At 35.4% G+C, this 16,721-nt stretch overlaps 2 protein-coding genes across 6 annotated transcripts in view; both read left to right on the top strand.

The window, feature by feature from the left end:
* The window catches only part of WWC1 (WW and C2 domain containing 1), a 108,406-nt gene extending 105,370 nt beyond the window's left edge, over window positions 1-3,036 (top strand). For all 4 annotated transcript variants that reach the window (XM_026688646.2, XM_087955489.1, XM_087955488.1 and 1 more), the window contains exon 23: window positions 614-3,036. In XM_026688646.2, the coding sequence (XP_026544431.1) occupies window positions 614-680 (67 nt within the window). In that variant the 3' untranslated portion in view covers window positions 681-3,036. The remainder of the gene's footprint in view (window positions 1-613) is intronic.
* A 3,510-nt stretch (window positions 3,037-6,546) lies between these two features.
* The window catches only part of RARS1 (arginyl-tRNA synthetase 1), a 28,557-nt gene continuing 18,382 nt past the window's right edge, over window positions 6,547-16,721 (top strand). The window contains exons 1-3 of one of the 2 annotated variants that reach the window (XM_087955484.1): window positions 6,547-7,162; window positions 9,054-9,188; window positions 11,112-11,306. In XM_087955484.1, coding sequence (XP_087811610.1) covers window positions 7,118-7,162; window positions 9,054-9,188; window positions 11,112-11,306 — 375 coding nt within the window. In that variant the 5' untranslated portion in view covers window positions 6,547-7,117. Of the gene's footprint in view, window positions 7,163-7,308; window positions 7,520-9,053; window positions 9,189-11,111; window positions 11,307-16,721 lie in introns of those variants that run through there. The other variant, XM_087955485.1, reaches the window with a different exon arrangement.

Below are 16,721 nucleotides of genomic sequence, written 5' to 3'. Positions count from 1 at the left end.
CTTTTCTGGCAGTAGCATGGCACTGTTTCCACAGTTAAATTACTTTCATTGAAATAACTTACATGCAAATTCTTCACTATGTAAATGAAAATGATTGGGCTTTGCTAAAATACTTATTTATTATTCTGGTTAACAATCAGATTTATGGTACTGAAATTGTTGCTTTTCACTTTTTAAATTATTGCCTCCAAAGGACCAAAATAATAAATATCATAGCTTGCTATGTAAAAAATTAGAATTTTGATGCCCCTTTAAGATTTAATAGCATTTAACTTTTGTGACAGTAGTCCATTTCAATAGTTGCATCATATTATCGGTGTAAGAGGAGTTGTAAACAATGAGGTCAAGTGAAAATGACAAGCATAAAATATATTGATAACTATGATACCATGTGTTTAATAATTATGGTAATTATGATGCCATAGTGGTCTGTAAACCTTATGCTGTAACACATTTATTATTATCAAGATTACATGATATTCTCCTTTTTCTTATTCAGAGTGGTTTTATTGTTAAATAAAATTGTTAAAGATAGATTTTTATTTTCAGATTTTGACAGCTGAAACATTAATTCTTAATTACAATAATAACTTGTTGTTTTTCTTATTTGTAGAGAGAAGATGTTGTTTTTCACACGACCTAGGATAAATATCCCAGCTCTCTCAGCAGATGATGTTTAATGTCTATTTAAGTATTTTGTTCTTAAAACCACTTCTGAAAAGTATATGTCATTCACTGAGGTTTATTTATATCATATTATCATTGTTAGTACATTGATGGCTTTATCAGTTCTAGGGCCAGATTTTTAACTTCTTTTTTTTCATTGCAAATGCCAGCATTAAAATTACACTATCATATAGTTTGTATATTTAGCTATGCATTTTTGAAATTTTTTAAAAAATGAAACAGTATAGCTCACAATGCCATTTAAATAATATTTACATGTTGATATTTTGTACAGCTTCGCTTTTTTTAAAGACAGGTTTTGCTGAAATAAATTTTGAATTTGAAAAGGATCTGACATACAATTCTAAAAAATTGGACCCCAACTCTTACATAACTAGGTTTTGCTAATTCAAATATTTTTATATCAAATAAAGGATAAAAGAAGCCATTTTAAGAGTTAAAAATGAATGCTCTGTTGAGCTGTGAAACACTTCCATTTCCATCTAGGTCATAAAAATGGGTGTGGTGTTTAAATGCCTACTGCACTTTAATCTGGAGATTGTTACTTCATTTCATTATGCTGTTGTCCTGTAAGAGTCCCCAAAGCCCTGTGAATCCTGTGTTAAAAAGAGAGTTACAGGAAACATATATCCGTGGCTACATATTTGGCTTGAAAGAAATATTAAAAGCCAGCAACTATTTTAAATAAGCTATATCTGTCTTAAAATTATTTATATTTCTTTTAGCAAATAATCTTCATATAATCATGCCAGTTTACAATGAGCAATCTTAATATGTACAAATGCTTTCTGTGTTGGTCTTTTTAAAAACTAATTTAAATCTAGTAAGTTCTCCCCATTCTTCAGTGAGGGAGTATTTAATCCGAAAGGGTTTTCTCTGATTACTATTGAGACCATCTATTTGGATATCGAAAACAATATCCTAGAAGAAAACAGCAGCAAATCACTGTCTTGCTCCTGCTGAGAAAACTACACGGACAGTTTCCAGAAGCATTTTACCTTCACCAAACAGCCTGCAATAAAAACCTTGGTTTAAAAACCTGTAATCATGTTTATAACCCAGTTAATCACATTGCTTGTAGTTTGTTTATTTCTCCCCCCCAGTTTGTTTACTTTAATAATTGTGTTAGGTTTTTTTTTGTTTTTTTTGTGCACACCCAAGCACTCTGCTCTGCACTTTCATTTTCATATGCCCATCTTTAAATATACAGTATGCACATGTACACTTAGATGTAGAACTAGACATAGGTTATTGAACTATGTAGGCATCAATTCACTATGAGATGCATATGAGTGCCAGTTTGGTCTAGTTCTAAGGCACCAGGCTAGAAACTAGGAGATTGTGAGTTCTAGTGCTGCCTTAGGCAAGAAAGCCGCCTGGGTGACTTTGGGTCAGTCACTCTTGCTCAGCCCAAATAATAGGCTTGCTGTTGTAGAAAAAATAGGAAGAGGAAGGAGTATTAAATATATCTGCTGTCTTGAGTTATTTATAAAAATAATAAAGTCCTGATAAAAATAATAATAATACCTTTTCTAGTCACTTCAGGGGAAAATAATGAAAGAATCAATTGTCTTATTTTTTAATAATTAGTAACTGCTAATTATCAATTTTATTGACTCCAATCGAGAAAAAAACCAGTATGTGAAGAACATCAGCAGGATAGAAAGTGACTGTTCTATCCTCTTCTCCTTAAGCAGAATCTGGTATTGTTTTAAAAATTGGGTTGAGGCACAATCCAAAAATGAGAATTCAGTTGTAGGAAATACTTCTGTCAATTTTTTCCCCTTTTTTCTGGCCTGTAAATCATAGCCTACTTGCTTTAGGAGAGTATCTTAATCCTTGAAAGAGACGTTTGGCAATAATTTATTGGAGGATGGGATAGGGAAGTCATCTTATGCTAACAACCATCCACTTCCTCTAGATCCAAGATCTATTTTGTTTTTCATATAGCATTTGAAGAAATGTTAATGCATTCCAATGTTATTGTTTTCTTTGAGAAAAGAAATAATGTGTGAGATTCCAGGGTCTATATGGTGTTTGGCTCTCTTTGGAATATAACTGAAATATCTTCATATCTTCCTACAACAGCTCACATCTTACATTAAGCCAATTGTTGACATTTAAGAACAGAGAGTAATGGACACTGGAATACAAAGGCCTTAAAGGTCCACAAATCAAGATGCACCTTCAGGAGTAAAGTTGACAAGTGGTTTAAAACTGGATTTTTCCTGAGATGTATATATATATTTTCATATATAAACACTGGAATAAGCAACCACTAAATGATTGAATTTATATATTTTAAATTTTGTTAGGATTAACATTAAAATTGTTATAGATAGAAATTAACGTACGTGATCTTTGTGTCTTTTGTATGTCTATGTCGATAATTCAAAATATATCAGTTCATACAAAGTTACAGATAAAAATGGATCTTTTTAGATCCATGCAATGATGGAAGTCAATAACTGTGATTAAGAACAATGTTTTTCTTTAAAAAAAATAAGCTTGTTTTTATTGAGAGTTTATTCTGCACATATTTAAGAACTTTAGTTGTTTTTCACCAGTAGCTTCAACGTTCTTCAAACTCACTCTTACTGGATTTCAGTGGTTTATTGATCTACATGGATTGAAACAAACAAGCAAAGAAAATAGAGTTTCATAACTTTAAAAGATAATGGCTTGAGGCAGTGGTAGGATTCAATTTTTTTTAACTACCGGTTCTGTGGGCGTGGCTTGGTGGGCATAGCAGGGGAAAGATACTGTAAAATCTCCAGTCAGAGGTAGTACTTACCAGTTCTCTGAACTACTCAAAATTTCCGCTACCAGAACTGGTTAGAACCTGCTGAATACCACCTCTGGCCTGAGGTTTATATTGCAAATGCATATTTGCAGCCTTCCCTGACCTGAGAGCTATCTAGGTATGCAGACTTTTAACTCTCAGTATTCTTGACAATAGTCACATTTGGTGGAAGGGGAAGATTATGGGAATTGAAAGTTAAGACAAGCTGAAGAAAGATATATTATTGGGTTAATTAATGGAGATTAATTTAGTGACTTAAAAACAAATGAAGACTTATTACTTCACTTTTTAAAAAAATCTGAAAAGAAGAAGAGTCCTGATCCAACATAGTTCAACATTCTATGTTAACAGTGTCTAACCAGAATCAGTAAAAGGACTGAAACATGAATAGGAGAACAATAGCTTTCACAGTTCAGCCTTCATCTACAAATAAAGGAGCACTGAATTATTAGAGGAGATTATCATCAATAAAGAGCCAGTTTGGTCTAGTCTAGTGGTTAATGCACCAGGCTAGAAAGCAGAAGACTCTGAATTCAAGTCCTATCTTAACTGAAAGCCAGCTGGGTGACTTTGGGCAAGTCACTCAGCCCAAACCACATCAAGGATTGTTGTTGGGAGAATAGGAGAAGGGAGGTCTTAGATATGTTCGCCACCTTGAATTATTTGTAAAAATAATAAACCTAGGATATAAATCAATAAATTATAAATACAATCAATGAACATCTCTATTCTTTGAATCAGATAAAAGGGTACTTGGATTAGCACTTTTAGGTAATCCTGGGGATTGTCCATCCTTCTGCATTGTAATATGTTTCTTTTGTAATTTCCTGATCCGGTATACTTTCCAAGAGAGAAAGAATTTTAAGGCAAATTCTTGGATTTCCGTATGGTTTCAAGACTAATGAGCTGAAGAATGAATTTATCTTCTCCTTCTAACCCCATCTATGGTAGTTCAAATGTTCAGATAAACCCATCCCTTAGAACCCTTTCATCCTAGCCTCTAAAACGGTTGCATGGAAACAATTTCCTGATTGATCTAATCTGTTCTCAGAATTATCTCACAACTCCCATTTACATAAAAAGGCAAACTGTTGAGACTGTCAATGTATTTTTTCATACAGTGAAAATGTTAAGGATATTTCAATACTCTGTGCTCTGCTGTGTTAAATTTCAGGTAATACCCGAAAACTTCAAAACAATTATCCCTAGTTCACTGTAACTTTAAAATGAAACCATTGTTTGTAAGTGGTAGCACGTTCAGATAGCGGGATTATGGCACACACTTGTTTGGAAACTGAGCCCCAGTTCAAATTTAGGCATAATGAAAGAAGGTTGCCTGATATTTTATCAAAACAGAGCAAAAGTGAATATAAAAGACATGAAACATAGCAATTATGTAAAAAGATTGACTTTAAGAAGACTGATGAAACTAATTCAAGATCATCCTTACATGTATTGTCCTAATGCAATTTCAAGACACTGTTCAATACTGTGTTGTGAATTTTAAGTGTTTCCATGTGATGGAGAAAATATGTTTGGGGAAAGTGTCAGTGTATCTTCAAGATTTTTAACAAAATAACAAACTGGTAATGGAAAATTTAAAAAAATTTCCAGGAATGGTGGGGAAGGTCAAACTCGAATTTTGCAACTACTTACATCTCAATTGTATCTGAAGCTCTGCCACAGTCAACAATGAAGCATTATGTAAGAAAAGACCCTTTGCCCGCTGCTTGGCTTCCCAGTTCCTCACATCACCTTGTCCCCTATGTGACTCATTCAAATAATAGCTTTAGTATGGTGACTTGGCTTATGGCTCTGAAATGATATTACAGTGTACAATATGCTGATTGGGGAAGGACTATAGCATCGACTACAATACTTACACATTTTGCAAAAGTTCTCTCAAATGTCTTACTGCAACAGGGACAAATCCCTTGCACTAAAAATGAGTATACAATTTTTGAAAGTGAGCGGACATCTGGAATTTCAGTGGTATGTTATGGAGGTGGACAAATGACACAAAGCACTCAAACATCACTTTTATTTTCTATGTGCCACCCAACAGCATTGTGAAAAGATACGCAAATTCCTTACACATTTCCTTATGGTATCTCTTCCCCAACAAGCTCCTCAAAAATTGCAATGCAAGGATTCCAGTAGGTGCAAACTCATAAGTAGGTCCTTTTCTATCCCTGTTCGGAACCTAGTTAGGAAAACAATGTCATGAAAAATGTTTCATTTTCTCTCATTGCAATTGCATTGTGCTTTGAGAATGCTCTTGAAATGGTTAGAGCAGTAAACTCTTTCCTTTTCTCCTGGCCACTTTTTACAGAAGCACAATTGAGAGCGTTTTTAACAAACTGCATCACTGGTTTGGTGGCAGCAGTGCCTCAGATAAAAAGTCCATACAGAGAGTGGTAAGGACAGCCGAGATTATAGAAAGTATGCTTCCTGTTATTCAGGATACTGCTTATAAGCACTATGTGCTTAGAGCTCAAAACATTGTTGGAGACCCCACACCCACTTCATGGTCTGTTTCTGTGACCCCCCTCTGGGAGGAGGTTTTGAAATATTTATAGCAGGACTACCAGATTCTGTAACAGCTTTGTTCCCTATGCCATCTATCTGGCAAGATTCATTTTTCTCACCATGTATGTGTATACATCCGAACCATGTTGTTTCTCTGTTGTCATATATCTGGGTTTATATATAATTTCGTATTCATTCATTCATTCTGTCATGGTTATTATAGTGTATAGGGGAGGTGAGTGACTCTCTGAGAGTTGTATGCAATGAAATTTTAATGTATGCCAATTAGTGTACATTAAGGTGACCAATCGCCCTCCTTTAGGAAGGACAGTCCTTCTTTTGCAAGTTCTGTCCTCTCTCAAAAAGTGTCCTCCTACGAATGTCTTTTTGATATTTGAAGACTAATCTGTAAATCTCCATATTTGATTGATGCAGATCCGATCCGTTGTGTGCGATGTGACGTATTTGTATTTGACATGACGATTCGTCAAGACTTGGTACAGTGCAGTGAGATGCGATTATGAGACGCATGCGCTCCACACAGGAGAATTGTTTTGAAAGAGTGCGCCACGCGCAAGTGGCTTTGTTGTTTTTTTTCCCTTCAATTTATTTGTGTTCTCATTATAAAAAAGTCGGTCACCTCAGTCTACATTCAAAGTGACAAAGTTATTATTCTAGTCTATTGTACTCTACCATGACAGTAAACAGACTACTACCTCAAGCGGTAGACGCCGGACAGGTGCGAGTCTCTTGAATCGCCCTGGCCATTGTTTCCTGCAAGACTAAAGTTGTTTCGCACGCTTCCTAGATAATCGTTTTTTCTCGTGCATTACACTTTCCCCGTAATAAACTTACAGTCTAAGTCTTTTTTTCTCTTTCTTTTAACTCCAATATTCTCGTCCTTGGCGCCAGGCGGCCAAGAAGCCTTTAAAAGAAAAGCAACGGCAAAAAAAAAAAAAAAACGTTCCGAAGCGACTCAATAGGGGGCGCTGGAGGGAGCTGCGATGCGCTTCCTTCCTCGGGTCCTCTATTTCTCTTTCTTTCTCGCCTTGGCGTCAATAGTGAATTCCGGTTCCGGCTAGCTTGTGGTTCGTGAGAATGGCAATGCAAGCGGCGGAGTGGGTAGAGCGGCTGCAGCGCCAGGTCAGAGGCTCCCCCGGGTGGGTCGGGCGCGGTTTTGGGAGAAAACAAAGGGGCAAGCTTGGAGCAGGAGGCAGCCGGGAAGAGGCGCCGGAGAGCCTCTTTTTCTCTCAGCCGGCTGGGCTTCCGCTGCGGACGCGTGGCAATGCTTGGACCTTGCGCGCAAAAGCCTCAGGGCTTTTCTCCTTTTGTCTCCTGGGAATGTATTTCTATATCCTTGGCCGGGCTTAAAGCGGGGCCGTGAGACGAATTTCCTAAAGCAGAAGGTTGAGCAGGGAGGGGAGCGCAACCTTTGCTCCCCGCTCGACTCCGTTGTGCCAGGCGAGAGAAGGAGAGACGGCATAGCGAAGACAGGCTTCAGTTAGAAGTGTTTTAAATTTTGTATACTTTGTCAGTGGCCAATTGATCGGCAAAAAGGAATAATATATGGCAGATCTAGGGAAAAAGAACTTATAAAAGCTAGTTAACAACTGCCTCACCTCTTTCTCTTTCTATCCCTCCTCTCGTTTGTTAGACGTCTTTCTGTATTTTCGTTTTTATTTTCTTCCAATAAAAGGTGCATGTACATAACGTAATAGTGTGTTATAACCGCCATTTGCATGTGAATTCTGCTGGTCACTAGTCCTCGACTTACAAACAGTTCACTTCGTGACTGTTCGAAGTCACGGCGGCACTGAAAAAAGTGACTTATGACCATTTTTCACACTTATGACCATTACAGCAACCCCATGCTCATGTGTTTTACACTGACAACTGACTCACATTTATGAAGGTTGCAGTGTCCCAGAGTCATGTGATCTCCTTTTGGGACTTTGTGACAAGCAAAGTCAATGGGGAAACCAGATTCCCTTAACAACCCTGCTACTAATTTAATAGCTGCAGTGATTCACTTAGCAAACGTGGCAAGAAAAGTCGTAAAATGAGGCAAAACTCACTTAACAAATTTCTCACTTAGCAACATAAATTTTGGGCTCAATTATGGTCTTAATTTGAGAACTATCTGTATTTGCCGCCCAAAACATCAATTAAGTTAGTTCTTTTATGGAACAAATTTAGTTGTTTGATGAAAAGATGTATGGTAAAAATTGAATGTGTTATTATACACCTATCAATATATCCTTAGTTTTTCCCAAACTATGGCAAGATTGACATTTCCTGACAGCAAAGGAACGAATGTCAGAAGTTAAATAATTCTGCACTTGGTTATCATAAACTGAATTGCATGATTTTCTCTGTAATGAAATGTTTTCCCCCTTTCCTGTTTTTCTTCAGTTTTCTTTTTATATTAAAGCAATAAAATATTGCAAATAAATGCCTACCTTTCCAGCAATCTCCAAGGAAGCCAAAATAATTCCTATCAAGACTGAAAAATAGTGAGATGGATAGCAGTATATACATTTAATGAATAAAATAAAAACTATAAAAATTAAATGAGTAAACTTATGACATTTCTCACAGTGAACTTTTCACATAAAGGTGACAATTGTTAGCAGCTTCTTTCTTTGCCATGTGGTCATTGTACTTATTCTTTTAAACATATCACTGCACTCATCTTTTCTTATAATAATTTTTACTGATGAATAAGGGAAAAGATTAGTTATTTCCATAATTCATGACATGAAAGCTTGATTAAAAATTGCACATGTTTTAATAGCAGAAACCTATTTCAAAAGCTATTTATTCCTTCAGTAGGCTTGGTATTAGATTGATATTTAAGACATGAGGTTGAAAAAAGATACAGATTAATAGATGACTGAAATGAGCAATATTAATTTACTATATATGTTTTCCTAAGGTATATAACGTTCTATATATGGTGAAGAAATAAGAATGGTACACTTATTTAATTGAGGAAATAAACTGTAATATTCAAAAAATCATTGTTGCTTTTTAGGAAAGAGAAATCAAGTTTTTGACTGCAGAAATAGATCATTTGAAAAACTATGGATGCTTGGGAGCTTCACCAACCTTGGAAGAATTGCGGGAAGAAAATGCAAAATTAAAATATCGCTTAAATATCCTACAAAAGGTATGATTTTGAAGTTTTTGGACAGCAAACATTGTGAATAAGGAACATAAGGAACAGATCTGAAAGAATCATTTTTATGAAAATCATGTGCATGTGTGCTTCTAAACTGCTGGATAGGTTTCCAAAACAAAAGGGACCACTGTGTCAAAGCTGAATAAATTCAAAATAGAAGATATTACATACAGAAATGGTTAGTGCACAGTAATAATATAGAAAATTATCTGAGGTGTTTTTTTTTTTGTTTAAAGTTAAGAAAGGGTTAATTAGATTGGTACAAAATTAAACACCATATCCAAAGCAAGAAAATGAAAGCAGAAAGGTTGTGGGAGAAGAATTACAGTGGAAAATAACTACAAGCAATTTTCTCTCGATATATAAAAAACCTACACACCCCTGTTAAAATGCCAGATTTTTGAGATGTAAAAAATCAGACCAAAATAAATCACTTCAAAAAATTTTTACGTTTCATATAACATATAAGCTGTACAATTCAATTGGAAAACAAAACTGAAAGCTTTTAGGGGAAAAATAACAATAAAACTATTATAATGTGTCGCATAAAGATGCACACCTTTAAACTGATACTTTCAAAACTTTGATCATCTTCTGGTGAAGCCATTCTTTTGTTGATTTGGAGGTATGTTTTGGGTCATTATAGGCGAAATTCCTCTTCATCTTCAGCCTTTTAGCAGAGGCCTGAAGATGTTGCACCAAAATTGATCGATATTTGGAACTGTTCATAATTCTTTCCACCATGACTAAAGCCCTAGTTCCAGCTGAAGAAAAGCAGCCCCAGAGCATGATACTGCCACCTCTATGTTTTGTTGTGGTAGACTGTACGTTTGGGGATGCGCAGTGTTGTTTTTGTGCCAAATATACTTTTTGGAATTATGGCAAAAAGTTCAACCTTGGTCTCATTAGATCATAATACATTGGAGAGGCATCCAGTTCTTGATCATGTCACTCTTATGCCATATTTTTTCCACTTTAAGTTATGAATGTGTTCATTGTGTTCCATGGTACAATGCTTGGAAATTTTTTCTACCCTTCTGACTGATACCTTCCAGCAGTGAGATCCTTTAGATCAGGGAGTTGAAGTCCACAAGTCTTAAAGTTGCCAAGGTTGGACACCCCTGCTTTAGATACTTTCTAAGCTCTTTGCAGACCATGGCTTTTGCTATAAGAGGCAACTGAGTAAAAATCCTAATGGAACAGCTGAACTTTATATATGCTTGATCAGAGTCACTTCAATTGATGTTAAGTGTGTCCTGACTATTTTGAATGTGATTGGTTAATTCTGAACATAGCCACCCTAAGAGCCTATACACAGTTATGTAACCACATTATTCTATGGTGTTTTTTTTGTTATTTCCCCCACCCCCAGGATTTCTGGTTTTTAAATTGAATTGTACAGTTTATATGCTAGATTAAAGATAGAAAAATTTGAAGTTATTTATCTTGGTCTGATTTTTTTACATCTGAAAACCTGGTGTTTTAACAGGGGTATGTAGGTAGACTATCCACTATGTTGCTATTCTTGGAAATGCACTTACAGTGTAAGGGTTTTCCCAAATAAAAGGAGGACAGGTTGCATGTGTATGTACATGCACACACATACACACACAAATGGATAGAACCAGATAGGGACAAAGCATTCAAACCTATCAGGAGGTGTGACACATCGTGTAACAATGGAACTTTTTCATTTGTTATAATTCAGAAACATAAATATGTGTGTACATGACCATCTAATTTAAACAATTTGTGGAATTCTAATTTGAAAAGATGGGAAATGAATAAATATGACTTTCTTGTTATGTTTATAATTTGAAATTGCATTTTGAATTCTTAGCTCCATGTAATGATGTATTCTTATCTATTTGAATTAATTATTAAGTAATTTTATTTTGTATTCCTATTTAGAGCCTCCAGGAGGAAAGACATAGAGAAAAATCATTCAAAGGCATGATTAATATCAATCACAGGATTCAAGAAATTTTTAAGGCAGCTATCAAAGCTGCATATCCTGATTTAGAAAACCCACCATTGGCAGTAACACCAAGTCAACAGTCCAGGTTTGGTGATTACCAGTGTAACAGTGCTATGAGCATATCTCAGGTAATTGATAGTATGTGTACTTTTCATAGATCTTTACTGCTGCATCTCAAACAGATAAGATTATCACAACCTACTACCATGCTGTAATTTGAGTATCCAATTAGACAATTGATCTGCTTTTATTAGTTCTTTTTTGATAGACCTGCCATATATTATTAAGCCTTTGAATTGAGACAATAACTTGAAAAGGTGTAGTCATGTGAATAGCATGGTTTAGTGATATTATTTTGGACTTCTCAAAATTTGGTTTGGTGATTACATAGCCAAAAAACAAATATTTCAGTGGAAACCGTCAAGCTGTTTGCTGTATTTATTTTAACTCTTCCTACATCTTTTTATGTGTGCAATTTAAAGCAGATAACTTAGTAATAATACATACTGAAAGGAAAGCAGAAGCGACAAAGGACAAGATTAGCAATTTAGCAATTTAAAAAAAATAAAAGTAGCATTAATAAAAATTAGGAGAGGCTTTTAGGCCAAAAGTTTTAAATGTTGTAGTGAAAGGTCAGCAAAGATGTGCAACACATCTTTCTGGGAATCGAGTTAAAGATCATATTTATTGTTCCAAATAAATGTGGATATGACTTCTATAAGAGGATTTATATGGATGATTTATTTATATAATATGTTTCTAAATAAACTTGCTTTTATCCCTTCCATTCTTGGTCTGAAAATTGTTAAACATATACATTTGAATGCAATAAATAGCAATATAAATTTTCACACGTATATGTATAATTTGTGCTATTGCTTTTGGGAGTAAATAATATTAGGCAAAAAGGAAAAAATATAAAGAGCAGTAAACCAAAGAAATTAAGACACAAGTTAAGAAAGAAAAAAGAAACATAAGTAAATGAAGTTTACACAAAGATCACCCACTATAAGGCAAAGACCCTTGCAAATCATGCTTGCCTTCAGACTCCCATATATCAAATTATTTTGTTCTTTTAACTTCTCATCTCTTTTAGAATGTCATAAATGCCATCCAGTCATTACTATTTTCTTAGTATTTTAAATTTTTCTTGTTAGTATTTCCTTTTTTTAATCCCATTAACTTTTTGTTCATTATTTTGTTTGGGATTTGATCACCACAAACAGTGATCTTTGATAAATTAATTTTTGTATCCATGCTTGTCCTTGCATCACAAAAATATGTTCAAATTTGCTGAAAACAACTCAGCTTCTTAGCTTTGTCAGCATACAAAAGTACATGCATACTCACAGTACTTACCAACATCACACCACAAGCATACATTGTAAATCCACAATTACACAACCAATGAGACATCACATCTCTCTCTCTTATTGCTCATTCTCACCTCTTTTATTCTTTGAAATAATATGAGAGGTTGCATCTTGAAATGCAAGAAGAATAAATGATGAACATGCATGGTTGCATGAATGAAAAGAAATATGTCTATGAAAGTGGAGAAAAATGAAAGGTATAATAGATTTGGGTAAAAGTAGTCCAGTCTTGTTAGATGAATATATGCAGGAAAGTGAAGATTTAGGTTTAATTATGAATGCAAGGGCCTAAACATATTGTATATAAGAAAATACACATAGAATAGAGTAGGAATAGAATATTCTTTATTGGCCAAGTGTTATTGGCCACCCAAGGAACTTGTCTCTGGTCACTAAGCTGTCAGTGTACACAAAAACAATAAAGTGATAAGTCATAGATCATAAATCATAGTTACAATCATAAATTATAAGATACAAACAAAAAGGATAAGTCATAAGATACTGATAGGAAAAGGTAGGAAAGATGAGGAAGGTGCGAAGATGGTAGCAGTATAGCCCTTCTACATCTTTAGGCATATAAGACAGTGGTGTGGGAGTTGTGTTTAGCAGAGTGATGGCATGGGAGAAAACTATCTTTGTGTCTAGTTGTTTTGACATGCAATGGCCTATAGCGGTGTCCTGAGGGGCGAAGTTGAAACAGTTTATGTCCAGGATGTGAGGAGTCTGTAGATGTTTTCTCAGCCATTTTCTCATATAACATACAGCTTTATCTAAGATTTTTATGTCATGTAAAAGAAGATGTTTGGAGATAGTTGCATATCAACACTCAAATGGTGATAATGAATTTAGAGATGAGTTCAGGAAAATGTATTCTAAATAAATATAATTAGGAGGAAAGCTACTCCGAACAAAATGACAGAATATAGGAATAGTGGGTCATTTAGAGATCCAAAAATAAGGAGAATTGTTATTTTTCAATGAAATAAATAATAAGATGACCTTTATTATCATTTTTTTCTGTGGGCACACTGGCAAACTAAAAATGAAATTCTGTTTTCTATTCTCCAAAGTGTACACATACATTATATATATATATATATATATATATATATATATATATATATATATATATATATATATATATATATATATATATATATATTTGTTTTCTTAAGTTTTCGCGGGTACTTACATGTATGGTGTTCGGCTTGGTTCGGGTATTTTCCACGTCATTGTAGTTCTTTTAAAGTTGTAGCAACGTTTCAGCAGAATCTCATCTGCCATCATCAGGCTTCTGTATTGTGTCCGTCTGTGGGTCAGACTTTTACAGTGGTTTCAGATTTAAATTTGGGGCAGCCTATTGCTGTGCAGGAATGGTTTTTTCTTCATCCTGATTGGTTGGGAGTCTTGGTCTGTGTTTATTGGTCTCGGAGTTTGCTGTGTTCTGCTTGATGGGTGTTTCTGATATCTTCTGTCTGTTTTTTGGCTCTTTTTGTATCTTGATTGGCTGGCAGCATTGTGTTACTTTAATGGAGGTCTTTAGTGCAGCTTGGCTTCGGGTAAATGGACGGCTATCATTAGTTAGGAAGCTGGGTTTCATCTGGGTGCCTGGTTGGGGTGTGTTTGAGCTGGAGGTATCAGGGGGATCTGTTTGTGCCCAGGTGTTTGCCTGGCTTGTGGTGTGGAGATTTTTTTGTTTGTGAGTGCAGGCTTCCAAATGATTGACAGCCTGGTGGAATCATCTCTTCTGTTCATGCTTTCTGGTCTTTTTCAATCTCTATGGCTTCTCTGATGACTCTGTGACTAGGGTTTTCCATAGTGGCCAGGGTTTTGGTGCCATTGAAGTTGATGCTATGACCTGTAGCTTCCATGTGTTGGACTAGTGAGGAAGTGTGTTCCAGCTTTTTGACTGCATTTTTGTGTTCATCCAGGCGGGTACTTATTCTTCTATTGGTCTGTCCAATGTATGTGGCCGGGCATGATGCACAGGGACTTCGTATCGCCTTGGTTTTCCAGGTCAATTTTATCTTTGGGGTTGCTAAGGATGGCTGCTATTTTTCTGTCTGTTTTGAAGGCAGTCCTGATGTGATGTCTGTGTGGTACCTTACTAATTTTGTCTGTAGTACCTCTTATGTAGGGCAGGACAGCTGTTCCATAGGTCTGTTCATCTTCTGGGTCTCTATTATGTTTCAGTGTGTTTTTGTGGATCAAGCTGGTGATTTTGCTTTTGTGGAAGCCGTTGGCTGTCAGTACTTTAGTCAGGGTGCATAGTTCAGCCTTAATGTGTGTCTTGTCTGCCAGGCGTTTGGTTCTGGTAATTAGTGTTTTAGCCACGGAGTTTATCTGTGCTGGGTGGTGGTGGGATTGGGCGTTGAGGTAGCGGTTGGTGTGGGTTTTCTTCTGGTATATGGTGTGTCCTAGTGTGCCATCTGTTTTTTTGTAGATTAGTACATCTAGGAATGGTAGTTGTTTGTTTGTTTCTGTTTCCATGGTGAACTTGATTTTGGGGTGTGCGCTGTTAGGTGTGTTAGGAAATTGTTTAGGTTTTCTTGTCCATGGGGCCAAATCACGAATGTGTCATCGATGTATCTTAACCATAGTTTGGGTTTGAGGATGGCATTGGCCAGGGCTCTGGATTCGAATTCTTCCATGAACAGGTTGGCAATGACAGGTGACAGTGGTGATCCCATGGGGGCTCCTTCTATTTGTTTGTATCTTTGTCCTTTGTATATGAAATATGTGTTGGTTAAGCAGTGTTCTGTTAGTTCCATGAGGTGTTTGGCTGGTTGGTATTTATTTTTGATGATTTCAAGGGTTTCTTTTATCGGGACTTGAGTGAATAGGGAAACCACGTCAAAACTTACAAGCAGATCTTCTTGCTCCACGTGTAGATCTTTGATCATTTCCAAGAAGTGGTATGAGTTTTGTACATGTGAAGCTGCTGTTAATCAGCATGGGGCTGTAGCTGCTTTGCTAGGTATTTGGCTAAAATTTGTAGTGGTGCTTACTCTGGAGCTGACTATGGGTCTGAGAGGTATGCCTTCTTTGTGTATTTTTGGGAACTCCGTACAGTTTGGGGCATCTGGAAGATTTAACTTAGTAATATTACATACTGAAAGGAAAGCAGAAGCGACAAAGGACTCTAGCAATTTAAAAAAAATAAAAGTAGCATTAATAAAAATTAAGGCTTTTAGGCCAAAAGTTTTAAATGTTGTAGTGAAAGGTCAGCAAAGATGTGCAACACATCTTTCTGGGAATCGAGTTAAAGATCATATTTATTGTTCCAAATAAATGTGGGTATGACTTCTATAAGAGGATTTATATGGATGATTTATTTATATAATATGTTTCTAAATAAACTATTGCTTTTATCCCTTCCATTCTTGGTCTGAAAATTGTTAAACATATACATTTGAATGCAATAAATAGCAATATAAATTTTCACACGTATATGTATAATTTGTGCTATTGCTTTTGGGAGTAAATAATATTAGGCAAAAAGGCAGGAAAAAATATAAAGAGCAGTAAACCAAAGAAATTAAGACACAAGTTAAGAAAGAAAAAAGAAACATAAGTAAATGAAGTTTACACAAAGATCACCCACTATAAGGCAAAGACCCTTGCAAATCATGCTTGCCTTCAGACTCCCATATATCAAATTATTTTGTTCTTTTAACTTCTCATCTCCTTTAGAATGTCATAAATGCGATCCAGTCATTACTATTTTCTTAGTATTTCAAATTTTTCTTGTTAGTATTTCCTTTTTTTAATCCCATTAACTTTTTGTTCATTATTTTGTTTGGGATTTGATCACCACAAACAGTGATCTTTGATAAATTAATTTTTGTATCCATGCTTGTCCTTGCATCACAAAAATATGTTCAAATTTGCTGAAAACAACTCAGCTTCTTAGCTTTGTCAGCATACAAAAGTACATGCATACTCACAGTACTTACCAACATCACACCACAAGCATACATTGTAAATCCACAATTACACAACCAATGAGACATCACATCTCTCTCTCTTATTGCTCATTCTCACCTCTTTTATTCTTTGAAATAATATGAGAGGTTGCATCTTGAAATGCAAGAAGAATAAATGATGAACATGCATGGTTGCATGAATGAAAAGAAATATGTCTATGAAAGTGGAGAAAAATGAAAGGTA

This window comes from Notechis scutatus, chromosome 2 (genome assembly GCF_049901735.1).
Source record: "Notechis scutatus isolate UNSWTSFEM ecotype Mainland chromosome 2, rNotScu1.2, whole genome shotgun sequence".
Lineage (NCBI taxonomy): Eukaryota > Metazoa > Chordata > Lepidosauria > Squamata > Elapidae > Notechis > Notechis scutatus.
This window is presented reverse-complemented; position numbering and strand designations above follow the sequence as displayed.